Genomic DNA, 13,285 nt, shown 5'->3' with positions numbered 1-13,285 from the left:
GGTTAATTTTGCAAGACCGAGAATTCCCAAGAATCAGAAGTGCTATTCAGACAATGTGGGACGCTTAAGGGTTCTACACTGGAAAAGCCATCGTGTGGCATTAAAACTGTAACACGGTGTAAACGTTTGATGCACTCAAACCTATGCAAACATGAGCTGCATTAAAGCAACTGCACCCAAAATCTAACAAACTTCGGAACTCAAGTTCCTTACAAAAAAACCTGAAAACACCAGTTCAGGGCAACGAGCTCTTTCAAGCGAGTAGTTAGGTGGCCCTGAAAAGGGCCTTGGGCATTGCTACAGAAAATTAGTTTGTGGGTGCCGACTTAACCGCCAAATCCGTAGAGAGTGCGTCCCTGGCGCTTGAGCGCGTAGACCACGTCCATGGCCGTGACAGTCTTGCGCTTGGCGTGCTCGGTATAGGTGACCGCGTCCCGAATTACGTTCTCCAGAAACACTTTCAGAACCCCGCGGGTCTCCTCATAAATAAGACCTGAGATGCGCTTTACTCCACCGCGACGAGCCAGGCGACGGATTGCAGGTTTTGTGATCCCTTGAATGTTATCCCGCAGGACTTTGCGGTGGCGCTTGGCGCCCCCTTTACCCAAGCCCTTCCCGCCTTTGCCACGTCCAGACATCACTAAAGACTAGATGAGGTACTGTGCTCACAAACAGGGAGAGCACACCGAAATTCCTATTTAAAACCCGGAAGCGGACCTTTTTGAAAACTACAAATGAGGGTGGGTAGGGGGTGGGGTTAGTTCGTAAGCTAATTTATCCCCGCCCACCATGCCCGAGAGTCAGTGGGGCGGGGCCGAAAAGAGAAGATTGCTTTGTCTGCTCATTCTCAAAATTCAGTTTAACACGTTCTGTTTAAGGGCATTTAAAAAAATTCTCTTGTTTATCAAGGGAGTGAAATAATTGTACCTATTAAGCCAGCATCTGTTTTTCACGTTTGGATATTTAGGCCAAGTCATTAACCGAAATTATACATTGCCTCTCATTTTAAACGCATATCTGAAATGCAAACGAGTCCCTGGCTTCTCTCTTCCCAGAGAAGCATTTTTTTTTTTTTTTGCGGTACACGGGTCTCTCACTGTTGTGGCCTCTCCCGTTGCGGAGCACAGGCTCTGGACGCGCAGGCCCAGCGGCCATGGCCCACGGGCCCAGCCGCTCCGCGGCACGCGGGACCCTCTCGGACCGGGGCACGAACCCGCGTCTCCCGCATCGGTAGGCGGACCCCCAACCACTGCGCCACCAGGGAAGCCCGCAGAGAAGCATTTTTGTATACTTTAAATGAAGGTGAAATAGTTATGGTGGTAAACTTGTCTTAGGGAGCGAGGAAATTTCTGAAATCCATTGGGCAACAAGGCTTTCCCGCTGGCGTGTTTGTTTTTGGGAGGTATGACTCCATTGCTTGCGCCCTCAGTATTTGCTATCTTTCACCTTCTGACGTCCAGGACCTGTTTTGTGGCAGGTGTTTTCTTATTTTTACTTTATTTTCTTCATTTGTAGAATGGAAATGTTAACCCCGACATCACAAAGGTGTTCTGAAAATCAAAAAGTAAATTTCTGGTCAAATGCTCAACAGTCATTGAGGACTACTGTAATTACCTGCGGAAATTCCATCTTCATGCTCCAAAGATTGACTTTCTCCTCAATATTCTTAAATCTCTCAATCTGGTATTTTGCCATCTGGGCCTATGTTCAGTTGCTTTCCTAATCTCCATATCTTTTTGTGAGCAAACTTTTTATTTAAGAAGTCAGTGCTAAACTTACATCATTACATTTAAATTTATATAACTCCCCCAATTTAACCAGCAGTCTCCATTGCCATCTCCACGCTCCGAACACAATTCCCCCTAAGACTGTATGGTCTGATAAAGTAGTCAGGAATAACTTTTGAGCCGTTATTATATATGATATATATAATATATTCATATATATATATATAAAATATATATTTTGGAATGGGATTGATGTTGCTGAGGAGCTGAATTTTTAATTTTACTTAATTTTAATTAATTTAAATTTAAAGGCTGATACTCCATTTCAGTTATTGGAAATTTTTAGGTATGTTTGAACAACCTGGGCATGTGAACTTAATTTTAAACAATAAACTGTATGGAATTTAAATACGAATCATTTCCAGTAAAAAATTAGTGTCAGATTGACTAAAATATAAACCCAATTTGGTAGATTTAGATTGAAAAAAAGAATGTAAGATATTGCATTAATAATATCTCTATATTTATTACATGTTGAAATGAACATATCTTGGATGTTTTGGGTTAAATGCAATGTATTATTTAAAATATTGCATGTCTTTGCTTTTTAAAATGTGGCTACTGAAAATTTTTTCATTAAATGTTTGCCTTGCATTGTTTTCTTTGGTCAGTGATGCTCTAGAATTTTTCCTTTTCCCTCTCTGTTTCTTGATCTGTATCCAACCTTGCTATCATGGGCTTTGGAACACAGTGGACGTTCAATGTATTTCTAAGAAACCCAATTACAGGTACTCGTCTCAACTAGAATGAAGCATTGCAAAAATAAATTAAAAAATAAAATCACATTAGAGAACTAAGGCAGGCTTGTGGAATAAACCATTACTTATCAAGGCAAGAAAAGATGAATACTAGAAAAATTGTTGACCTTAGAATTCTTCAAGGGCAGAATATCAGGAAATGGAGCGTACCTGAAAATTTATGCTTATTTTTTTTCCCCCAAAAGTGTGTTTCTTGAGAGGGAACATTCAGAACTGATTATGAAAGCAATGAGTGTTCTTTGATTGATAGATTGTTTGATAGATTGTGCACTCAGTGATTTTATAAAACAAAAGAAGAAAAGAAATCATTTAGTAGAAGTACAAAAGCGTTTCCTTAAAAGAAGGAAGGCCAGAAAACAATTTACTATTCCTGGAAAGTAGGTAAAGACCAAGAGAGAATGAGGTTAAAAAATCAGGTAAATTACTTTGGAGTCTAGAAAGAATAATAAGTTAAAGTGTCCATTATTTGATGCATGAGTAAAATAAGAATGTCAAGGAGTTACACCATGGTGTGTCATAGAAATTTATCTCGAAAGTTTATATATATATTTATATACATACATATGTGTGTGTATATATATATATATATATATATATATATATATATATATATTTTTTTTTTTTTTTTGGTAACGATTCACTGTGTTGATCTTGGGTGGCCTCAGCCTGCAGGATTTCAGTTCCCGGGCTAGAGACTGAAGTCAGGCCACGGTAGTGAGAGTGCTGGATCCTAGCCACCAGACCACCAGGGACAGTGGCCAGTGACAAGGCCCCTGGCCCCCTGGTTTTTCAGAAATGAATTCCCACAAAGAGACGGAAAGTAGTGAAACAACTAAAGTGTTTATGAGGAGGAAAAAGAGTACTTGTGAATAGTGTGGACTTAAAAAATTATTCACAACCTAAAAATTGAGAGTTATGTTTTATTCGGTGGAGATTTTTAGGACTTAAAAGCCTGGGAGGCAGCATCTCAAGTAATCCTGAGAGAACTGCTCCCAGGAGGCTAGGGGAGAGCCAGGTTTTATAGACATTTTGCAACAAAGGGCAGGTAGTCAGGAATATCAAAAGATTATTGTTAATTAAAGGAAACTAGATATCTCAAATTAAGGAATTTAGCTCTTTTCTATGTATGGGAAGATGCAAGAGTCTGGGCTCACCGAACTCATTCCTTTGATATTCACCTCAGCTGTCTGGGGCCAGTATCCTGTATTTTCACATCCTGAGTTTCCTCAGGGCTCACTGTATAGAGTGGCTGCAGTCTGATGGCTGCTAGGTGGCAGGTATTCTTTCCTTCCTAAGTTCCCTCAGGGCTCACCAGCTCACATTGGAGGGCTGCAAGCTCTGCTGTGACATCCTTTGTTTACTGATATGGCAGGAAATATTCCATTTCTCAATAGGTACACCTGGGTGAACTCAGAATGTTGAGTGCTTGCAGTAGTTTAAATCACTTATACGGGGCATCTCTTCCAGGTTTCTTTTGACCAATCATCTTGCTTTTCTTGGTTCTAAGTCGTATTTGGATTATCTCAGGGTCCTGCCACGTGTGCTCCTGCATCTCTTAGCCAAGATGGATTCTAGCGAAGAGGCTTATGGGTAGGTTGACATCACTTACTATGGGGTGGTGACCCCTCCTTATTTGACCTCCAAGGAGTGTTTCTGCGCATGTGTAGTCTGGAAGGTTTCCTTGACCTTGAGAATGAGGTATATGTGGTCTCTTTATCTTTTATCTGGGCAGGACTCAGCTCCTCTCTGCTCCAGCTATTATCTTTGTCTTGGAGCATCTGGCCACAGGCGACAAACTCCAGCTGCTCAGCCTGGGGCTCATCTATCTCCTGCCTCAGTGTGAGAAAAATTGTCTGAGACTTGGAAGTAAGGAAAAAAGGAGGAACCATGATGTCCAATATACAAGGTTATAGGCCACACAAGGATTCTATAAAAATGTACTCAGACCATCTAACTATTTACTATTGACTGTAGGTACCAAAATTAGTGAAGTTACTTAACTGGCAGAGAGGCAAATAATTTCTATCCAGTGGAAGATTTATGAACTATTGGATAATAAAATAATTTTATTTTAAACTAATCTAACAATCCTGTTCTAACATTTCTTTGTTACATTTTCTGTAAATATCCTAATTTCTTAAATGTTCTTTGAACCTACCATGGCATTTTACCTGTTGGTTCATTTATTGAAAAGTGAAGCTCTTTGACACATACTCATTTTTATTTGCTGAATCATGATTTTGCCTTTTTGAAAAAAAATGTAAGTGAGATATCATGTAATTGTGACTTGATTGGAAATAAAGGGGGATTTAGGAGAGGTGCTGGTTCTTTTCCTTTAGGCCCGGGAAATTGAACACTTGTCACTCAACGTCATGGCAAATCATCATTGGTAAGCAGCATACAGGAAGGTGGAAATTGCAGACAGGAAGGCATATTCTTTATAAGGCATGGGCTCACTGAGGATAAAGGAAAGACCCTGGTCACTACAGAACAGCTCTGAAATCTGTTAAGATATATATAAATGTCAAATTAAGGTAAAGGAACCGACTGAATTTCGTTTTGTTGTCATATGAGAACATAGTCTAAAAAGCCTGCCCAAGTGTTTTCTAGTTATTCTACGGGAAGGCATTTCTGTTTAACTATTTATTAGGGTCTAATATCTGTGAAGTGTCTATGAATTTAGATGCTAATTTATAGGATATTGAAAATTTCAATGATTTTTGTCTATTAGAGGTGACTATTATCTCTTTCCAGTAGAAAAGATAACGTAAAGGTAATAATATAATTGTACCATAGGACAATAAACCTTTTCCATCTAAATTTGCTCGTTTGATTTTAATTCAATCTTCCTTCTTTTTCCCAGGTGGAGGGCGGGTGGTGGTGGTGGTGGTCGAGAACTTTCCCGCTGTACATCTTGGTTCTCAGCTGGGGCCCCTGTAACAAAACACAGATTAGCAAAGGAAAAATAAACAGGTTTATTAACATGTATATTTCATACACACAGTAGCAGAGACCCAGGAGAAAGTAATCCAAAGAGGCGGCTTATAACTCCAGCTTACATAGCATCTTCAACAAAGACTAGATTTGTAGAGAAATGACAGGACAAAGAAAAGCACTTTTAGGCTTCTAAGGGCAGCAAACTGTGAGAAGGTAAATATATGGGAGGAAACTAACAGCGAGGTTTGTTAAGAGTCCCCTGGAGCCTCTCTGGTCTGAACAGCCTGTGCAGTCTCCAGTACAGAATTTATATCCTGCTATAAGGCAGAAAAAAAAGAGTAGAGAGAGGTTTTTCTTCCGATTATTGTTTATTAACTGCCTAGGGAGGTAAAATAAGGGAAAGCATTACAACAGTTCTTTCTTATCGACAAAGTAGGTGGCTCTAAAAAGAGCCTTTTTCAGTTCAGAGTAAGCAATAGCCTTGGGTTACGCCCTCTCCCCGCGGATGCGGCGGGCAAGCTGGATGTCCTTGGGCATGATGGTGACGCGCTTGGCGTGGATGGCACACAGGTTGGTGTCCTCGAAGAGCCCCACCAGGTAGGCCTCGCACGCCTCCTGCAGCGCCATCACGGCCGAGCTCTGGAAGCGCAGGTCGGTCTTGAAGTCCTGCGCGATCTCGCGCACCAGGCGCTGGAACGGCAGCTTGCGGATCAGCAGCTCCGTGGACTTCTGGTAGCGGCGGATCTCGCGCAGAGCCACCGTGCCGGGCCGGTAGCGGTGCGGCTTCTTCACGCCGCCCGTGGCCGGCGCGCTCTTGCGGGCCGCCTTGGTGGCCAGCTGCTTGCGCGGCGCCTTGCCGCCGGTGGACTTGCGAGCGGTCTGCTTTGTACGAGCCATGACGATAACAGAAAAGGAAACTGGCTGGAGAGTAGTATGGTGCTGGTGCCGGTTCTGACCTTATGTATGGGTGCAGATCAGTCTGATTCCTAGTTCCCGCGCTGTGATCTAATTGGTTCTCACGTTGCCTTTAGGAGAAATATGGTTGGATTCCATTAAAGATTAAATGAGTTATCGAAATTTTATTTCAAGTTTATAGTCCACTTTGAATTGAGTCCATAACAGTAAGGTTTCACTTAGTAGAGATTTTAGTGTACTTCATTCATTGAATTTTTCTCAAAGGAGAAACGACCAATGGACTAAACAATTCTCACTAATAATGCCGTCATTCGCAGAATTTAAAAAGCCCGCCCAGACATGTCATTGGTCAGCTATTCCTCCTTTGTTCTCTCATTTATTTTATTCATATTTTACTTTTTGACACCAAGTTCGTTTGACTATACATTATATGTAATAATGTATATACCTCGTGTACATGCAAAACCACCACTCAACATGAGGCATTATGGTCTGTATTCTTTGTCATTTACATACATATACGTTATCCATGGCCTACAAGCCCAAATTTATGTCCTTACACAGAATTCCCTTAACAGGGGTTCTTTATGTGAGTTTACAAACGTATTGCATCTTTTCAGTTAAAGGGATGGCAGAAAGCTAGTTTCATGAATTTTTCTAAGAATTTATGGTGCATAAAATGTGACCAACGGCTAACAATTTAGCCCCTTTGTGGCAAACATGGGAGCGGTTTCCCATTTTTAAATGCAAAACTTTTAACAGGCTAATATAAACAAAATTTAAGCGGAACTACACATTAAGACTTGAACACGTCTCCTACACTACGAAGTATTTCAGCGCTTTCCGGGAGAAAAGTGGGTGGCTCTGAAAAGAGCCTTTGATTTTCGGAACGGGGACTGAAGAACTGCTAAACGTTTCACTTGCCCTTGGCCTTGTGGTGGCTCTCGGTCTTCTTAGGCAGCAGCACAGCCTGGATGTTGGGCAGGACGCCACCCTGAGCGATGGTCACGCGACCCAGGAGCTTGTTGAGCTCCTCGTCGTTGCGGATGGCCAGCTGCAGGTGGCGCGGAATGATACGCGTCTTCTTGTTGTCGCGCGCCGCGTTGCCCGCCAGCTCCAGGATCTCAGCCGTCAGGTACTCCAACACTGCCGCCAGGTACACGGGGGCCCCGGCACCGACCCGCTCGGAGTAGTTGCCTTTTCGGAGCAGCCGATGCACTCGGCCCACGGGGAACTGGAGCCCGGCTCGCGATGAGCGGGTCTTAGCCTTGGCGCGAGCTTTGCCTCCTTGCTTCCCGCGCCCAGACATACTGAGTGCTAGCAGGGGAAAAACAGCCACAAGAAAAGCGAAAAAGAAATGTTCTATAAGGAGCAACAAGATGACAGTTATAGAGCTGGGTGGAATTGTCAAATGCGAGGTAGGATTGGTTAAAATCGTCTTTTTACTAGACAACCAATAAGAAAGGAGATGTGATGCAAGTAAATTTACATAATCTCGTCACTAATGTATTATCAAATCAGTTCTGGATATCCTTGAACACCTTATTTGCATAGGTCGCCTATAAAAGACGAGATTCTAGACGTAAGCAGGCACATGAGAGTCATACTTTAGTGTGCGTTTCGAATTCGGCAAGTATGCCTGAACCAGCTAAGTCTGCTCTTGCCCCGAAGAAGGGCTCCAAGAAGGCGGTGACCAAAGCCCAGAAGAAAGATGGTAAAAAGCGCAAGCGCAGCCGCAAGGAGAGCTATTCCGTGTATGTGTACAAGGTGCTGAAGCAGGTCCACCCGGACACCGGCATCTCGTCCAAGGCTATGGGCATCATGAATTCGTTTGTCAATGATATCTTCGAGCGCATTGCGGGCGAGGCGTCGCGCCTGGCGCATTATAACAAGCGCTCGACCATCACGTCCAGGGAGATCCAGACGGCCGTGCGCCTGCTGCTGCCCGGGGAGCTGGCCAAGCACGCCGTGTCTGAGGGCACCAAGGCTGTCACCAAGTACACCAGCTCCAAGTAAATGTTTATAGGTGCTGTTAACACAAAGGCTCTTTTCAGAGCCACTTACATTTTCATGTGAAGAGTTGTGATGCCCTCTTGTTGCCCGTTTTGGGCATGTTATCTAAGTGCAGTTAGATACTGGAGTTGGCTGAGTTGTTTCTGCAAATAAGTCTATGTATAGAGAAGCGCTTGTGCTTATTAAAACAGGCTCTTTCTGTTTCACCTCTTTCCCAAACCTTCCTATATTCTATACTGAAAAAGCCAAGAGTTTCTGTCCACCACGCCTTATTTTCAATTACGAAAGCAAGGGAGGCTGGCTGGGTGGGATTAGGAAAGGGAACTCTTCCATCCTAGCTGTGGTTTGGCACTCTGGTACCAGGAATTGGTTTCAGTTCCCAGCTTCCCCCGGCCCTTTCCCCAGAATGGATCCTACACTCCCAGAATCATGCCCCACCCCACAGAATTCAGAGCCTTACCTCCACCCGGCCTCCGCTCCAAACTTCGACATTCTAGTACCTCTGCCTTCTCCTGTGTGCCCAGACCCCTATATGTGGTCCAGTTTCAGTTGTTTCTGAAACACTTCAGCTCGGGTTTTGCTCTTCCTTCCAAAACCTGTGTAACTTTTATTAAATTATCTTTGTAAAAATAACCAAGAGTTTTCTCTTTTCCTGACTGGACACTGACTAATGCATGGTGTCAAGCCTCCCTTGATTTAAACCTTTTGTTTATTTCACTTCGTTTCAGCGTCAGACACTTTGATAATCATACATTTTCCTTACTCTCGATCTCAGAAGGGTTTATCACCATCAGTTCTCCCAGGTAGGTAAAGCATGTATTCCAGGAGACAAAAGAAGTGAGTCGAATTGGAGTGCAGCATGCAGGCCTTTGGGATCTGGAGCTTCATCTCCTAGCCTAACCATGTCTTCCTTTTTGGCTGATTCGGGACACATCATGAAAGATGAATAAGAAATGCACCAAGAAAAGGGATGTAGCCTAGTGCTGGGAGAGGAGGTAATTCATGCAAAAATACTTCCTAAAGTGCTGAGAAATCTGTACATGTGAAGTGTTTTTGAATTCTATCTAGACATCTTTGAAAGAAAATTGCATCAGAAGACATTGGTTGGAATTTGAGTTCTGTGAGGTAAATAATCTTTGGTTCTCACAGCCTCTGTTCCTTACTTTAAAAATGAGAATGTTGGGCTTCCCTGGTGGCGCAGTGGTTAGGAAATCCGCCTGCCAAATGCAGAGGACACGGGTTAGAGCCCTGGTCCGGGAAGATCTCACATGCCTCGGAGCAACTAAGCCAGTGCGCCACAACTACTGAGCCTGTCTAGAGCCCGTGAGCCACAACTACTGAGCCCGCGTGTCACAACTACTAGAGCCCATGCTCGGCAACAAGAGAAGCCACCACAATAAGAAGTCTGCGCACTGCAACAAAGAGTAGTCCCCCTCGCCCCAACCAGAGAAAAGCCCACGTGCAGCAGTGAAGACCCAACGCAGCCAAAAATAAAATAAAATAAATTTATTTTAAAAAAAAAAGAGAAAGAGAGAATGTTATAGGAGTTCCCAAGCTGTCCAGTGGTTAGGGATCCGCGCTTCCAACTGCCTTGACCCCTGGTTCAATCCCTGGTCGGGGAATAAAGATCCCAGAAGCCGCGTGGTACGGCCAAAAACAAAACAAAAAACAAACAAAAAAGGATATTGCTGAAACCAACTCATTGACAGTTTTGTGTAAACAAATGCAGTAGTTACAATGAAAGCAAACATTACAATTTGATTTGCAATTCATGAAGTTATTTATGGACATTATGAGGTAAATTTTCCCATTACTCCTACACTTTACATATAATGAAGACAAGCTTTTTGATATAGTATTATAATCAGAAGTAACAATACTATAATGAATGAACAAAGTGCTGCTCCATGAAATTAGACTTTCTGCTGTTAAAATCAGACACCCTAGACACACTAGCTGAAAAGGAAACGTAGGGGACTTCCCTGGTGGTCAGTGGTTAAGAATCCGCCTCTCACTGCAGGAGACACGGGTTCGAGCCCCGGTCCTGTAAGATCCTACATGGAGCAACCAAGCCCGTGCACCGCAACTACTGAGCCTGAGCCTGAACTCTAGAGCCCGTGAGCCACAACTACCGAAACCTGCGTGCTCTGCAACAAGAGAAGCCACCGCAATGAGAAGCCCGCGCACCGCAACAAAGCGTAGCCCCCGATCACCGCAACTAGAGAAAGCCCACGCGCAGCCCGCGGCAACGAAGACCCAACGCAGCCAAAAGTAAATAAAAATTGAAGAACAAAAAGGAAATGTAAATTGCCGCTGTTAAAATTAAAACAATGTCAAAATTATGTGAGCCTGCAACTTTAGGAAGAATTTACTTGTATCTATAGTCATTTTTATATTTACACTGTTAAATTTAAACATATGTAGTTATAATCTTAAAGCTCATTGAATACATTAATCAATAATTCTTAAACGTGAGTGCCTTTTCAATTGGTGGTCTGACAAATTATCACAAATACAGTGGCTTACAACAATACATTTATAATTTTATGGTTCTTTAGATCAATATTCTGAAATGAATTTCATTGAACTAAAATGGTGTCAGAGGGCTTGGGCCTCTAACGGTGGAAATCTGTTTCCTGTCTTTTCCAGCTCCTGAGGATTTTCCTTGTTCCTTGGCTCAGAGCCCTTTGCTAGATTTGAAAGCCAACAGTATCTGACCAAATTCTTCTCACATTGCCATCTCTCTGGTTCTGTACTCTGATTCCCTCTTCCATTGTTAAGGGCCCTTGTAATTATATTGGGTTCACTTGGATTATCTAGGATAATCCTATTTATTTATTTCGCCAAGCACAGCATGCGGGATCTTAATTCCCCGAACAGGGATTGAACCCATGTCCCCTGCAGTGGAAGCTCGGAGCCCTAACCGCTGGACCTCCAGGGAATTCCCTAGGATAATCCTATTTAAAGTCAGTGCCATCTGCCACCGTAATTCCCATTTGTTATGTATCCTAACATATTCACAGACTCCAGAGATTAAAAGGTAGACGTAAGTGGGGAGGCATCATTCTGCCTAGCACAGTAAGTGACAGTATTTTTAGAATTTGACAGAATGCTATATACTTTCTGTTCTGGTGGGAAGACGAACATACGGACACACTATTGTATGTAATTTCTTGGATTTCATATACTCCCCTAAAGCTCATATAGACCTGGTGTAGATGTTTACCTCTGGGACTACAGAAAGCAAAAATTGACTATTTACAATAACATAAACTCTCAAATACAGCTATCTGTTATTTTTAGTTTTCATTCTTTTACATTTAAAAAATTTTGCTTTTGTTCTTTATATGTATTGTTTGAATGTTTATGCATTTTTTGGTGTATGTTGTGTGTGCATATTTATGTGTTGTGTTGGGAATGGGAAGCCTGGTAGTCATTAATTACACAAGATTATAGACTATTAGTACTTTTTTCCTACCAGGGTTGAAATCCTAAAAATATGTTGTAAATACATTCTTAGTATTTGTTCCATATGGGATGCCATTTATGGCAGTTTATAAACTTAAGCAGGTTTGTGATTATGAGAAAAGTGTCAATTTTCATGACTGTTATATATGTATACATAGGACAGAAGAGTGGTGGTGGTATGAATTATTTTCATTTAAAAAGTTTTTTTTTTTTCTGACTAGGGCAAAATAATCATAACATCCACCCTGAGAGAAAATAACATAATTTAAGGGAGAGGAGGCACCAAAATATTTTAAGGGTATTTCTTTCCTGAACTGCCAGTGGGTTCGGCAATGGTCTAACTTTTCATTAGCCAAACCTTGGAAAAATTCTCCTTACAATTAAATGGTCCTATCCTGGAACCGGTGATACTCGTTTTTCAATTTCTATGCACATTAACTGTGCTGCTCCCATTAATACATAGAAAAGTTATATTGCTTTAATCAAATCGAATGCATGTACATATTCTTCTTACTACCACACAGCACTAACAAGGCATTGCCAAGGATTTAAGAGGATTTCTTAAATCCTCTTCGCTTTTCATGGAGTCAGTTCGTAGGGCACACTACATCACAGCAGTTCAAATGATACTTACACGTCCACACTTGGCTAGCCTTGTAGCCAAAGTGAGCAGTGAAAGCAAGAGAAGGCTATGCTACCATTTACCTAGAAAGTAAATACATATTTTATTTTCAAAACAAAATGCTGTGTACTTTAAGTGTTAGCAACAAGTCCGTTTCAATAAATTAAAATTGAGTCTATTATCGCAGTTATATTAGAACCGAATCATTACAGCTCTTGTGCTGAAAAAGTGGGTGGCTCTTAAAAGAGCCTTTGAGACTAACCACGAAAAGCACTTTTTTCTTGGGGTCACTTGGAGCTGGTGTACTTGGTGACAGCCTTGGTGCCCTCGGACACGGCGTGCTTGGCCAGCTCCCCGGGCAGCAGTAGGCGCACGGCCGTCTGGATCTCCCTCGACGTGATAGTCGAGCGCTTGTTGTAATGTGCCAGGCGCGACGCCTCGCCCGCGATGCGCTCGAAGATGTCATTGACGAAAGAGTTCATGATGCCCATGGCCTTGGACGAGATGCCAGTGTCCGGGTGGACCTGCTTCAGGACCTTGTACACGTACACAGAATAGCTCTCCTTGCGGCTGCGCTTGCGCTTCTTGCCATCTTTCTTCTGGGCTTTGGTCACCGCTTTCTTGGAGCCCTTCTTCGGGGCGGGAACGGACTTGGCCGGCTCAGGCATGACGAACACCACGCCAAGTTAAAGAAGAAAGTATGTCGTGGAAACATCACTCAGGATATTTGTAGAGCTAGTATGCAAATATGGTATTTAAAACTTTACACTTTGATTGGATAAATT

General features: G+C 42.6%; 5 protein-coding genes across 5 annotated transcripts; 1 reads left to right on the top strand and 4 right to left on the bottom strand.

Annotated features, from left to right (window-relative positions):
• Nucleotides 1-22: 22 nt before the first annotated feature.
• On the bottom strand, nucleotides 23-700 carry LOC111168535 (histone H4). The gene has a single exon (XM_022562289.3). It carries the CDS (start codon nucleotides 636-638, stop codon nucleotides 327-329), a length of 312 nt encoding a protein of 103 aa, XP_022417997.1. The 5' UTR covers nucleotides 639-700; the 3' UTR covers nucleotides 23-326.
• A 2,481-nt stretch (nucleotides 701-3,181) lies between these two features.
• Nucleotides 3,182-6,379, bottom strand: LOC149748152 (histone H3.1). The gene has a single exon (XM_089918444.1). It carries the CDS (start codon nucleotides 6,377-6,379, stop codon nucleotides 5,969-5,971), a length of 411 nt encoding a protein of 136 aa, XP_089774570.1. The 3' UTR covers nucleotides 3,182-5,968.
• A 918-nt stretch (nucleotides 6,380-7,297) lies between these two features.
• On the bottom strand, nucleotides 7,298-7,770 carry LOC111168517 (histone H2A type 1-B). The gene has a single exon (XM_022562269.3). It carries the CDS (start codon nucleotides 7,704-7,706, stop codon nucleotides 7,314-7,316), a length of 393 nt encoding a protein of 130 aa, XP_022417977.2. The 5' UTR covers nucleotides 7,707-7,770; the 3' UTR covers nucleotides 7,298-7,313.
• Nucleotides 7,771-7,978: 208 nt separating this feature from the next.
• LOC111168529 (histone H2B type 1-C/E/F/G/I) lies at nucleotides 7,979-8,460 on the top strand. The gene has a single exon (XM_022562282.3). It carries the CDS (start codon nucleotides 8,033-8,035, stop codon nucleotides 8,411-8,413), a length of 381 nt encoding a protein of 126 aa, XP_022417990.1. The 5' UTR covers nucleotides 7,979-8,032; the 3' UTR covers nucleotides 8,414-8,460.
• Nucleotides 8,177-13,267, bottom strand: LOC111168530 (histone H2B type 1-C/E/F/G/I-like). The gene has a single exon (XM_089918448.1). It carries the CDS (start codon nucleotides 13,166-13,168, stop codon nucleotides 12,788-12,790), a length of 381 nt encoding a protein of 126 aa, XP_089774574.1. The 5' UTR covers nucleotides 13,169-13,267; the 3' UTR covers nucleotides 8,177-12,787.
• Nucleotides 13,268-13,285: the final 18 nt, after the last annotated feature.

Source organism: Delphinapterus leucas, chromosome 10, assembly GCF_059928025.1.
Source record: "Delphinapterus leucas isolate spDelLeu-1000000601 "Yukka" chromosome 10, BTC_Dleu_Yukka2, whole genome shotgun sequence".
In the NCBI taxonomy this organism is placed as follows: Eukaryota; Metazoa; Chordata; class Mammalia; order Artiodactyla; family Monodontidae; genus Delphinapterus; species Delphinapterus leucas.
The sequence above is the reverse complement of the archived record's forward strand: the minus strand, read 5'-3'. Positions and strand labels throughout refer to the sequence as shown.

Excerpts from the sequence above, each read along its gene's own strand:
- LOC111168535 (XM_022562289.3), bottom strand. The coding sequence starts at position 638 with ATGTCTGGACGTGGCAAAGGCGGGAAGGGCTTGGGTAAAGGGGGCGCC.
- LOC149748152 (XM_089918444.1), bottom strand. The coding sequence starts at position 6,379 with ATGGCTCGTACAAAGCAGACCGCTCGCAAGTCCACCGGCGGCAAGGCG.
- LOC111168517 (XM_022562269.3), bottom strand. The coding sequence starts at position 7,706 with ATGTCTGGGCGCGGGAAGCAAGGAGGCAAAGCTCGCGCCAAGGCTAAG.
- LOC111168529 (XM_022562282.3), top strand. The coding sequence starts at position 8,033 with ATGCCTGAACCAGCTAAGTCTGCTCTTGCCCCGAAGAAGGGCTCCAAG.
- LOC111168530 (XM_089918448.1), bottom strand. The coding sequence starts at position 13,168 with ATGCCTGAGCCGGCCAAGTCCGTTCCCGCCCCGAAGAAGGGCTCCAAG.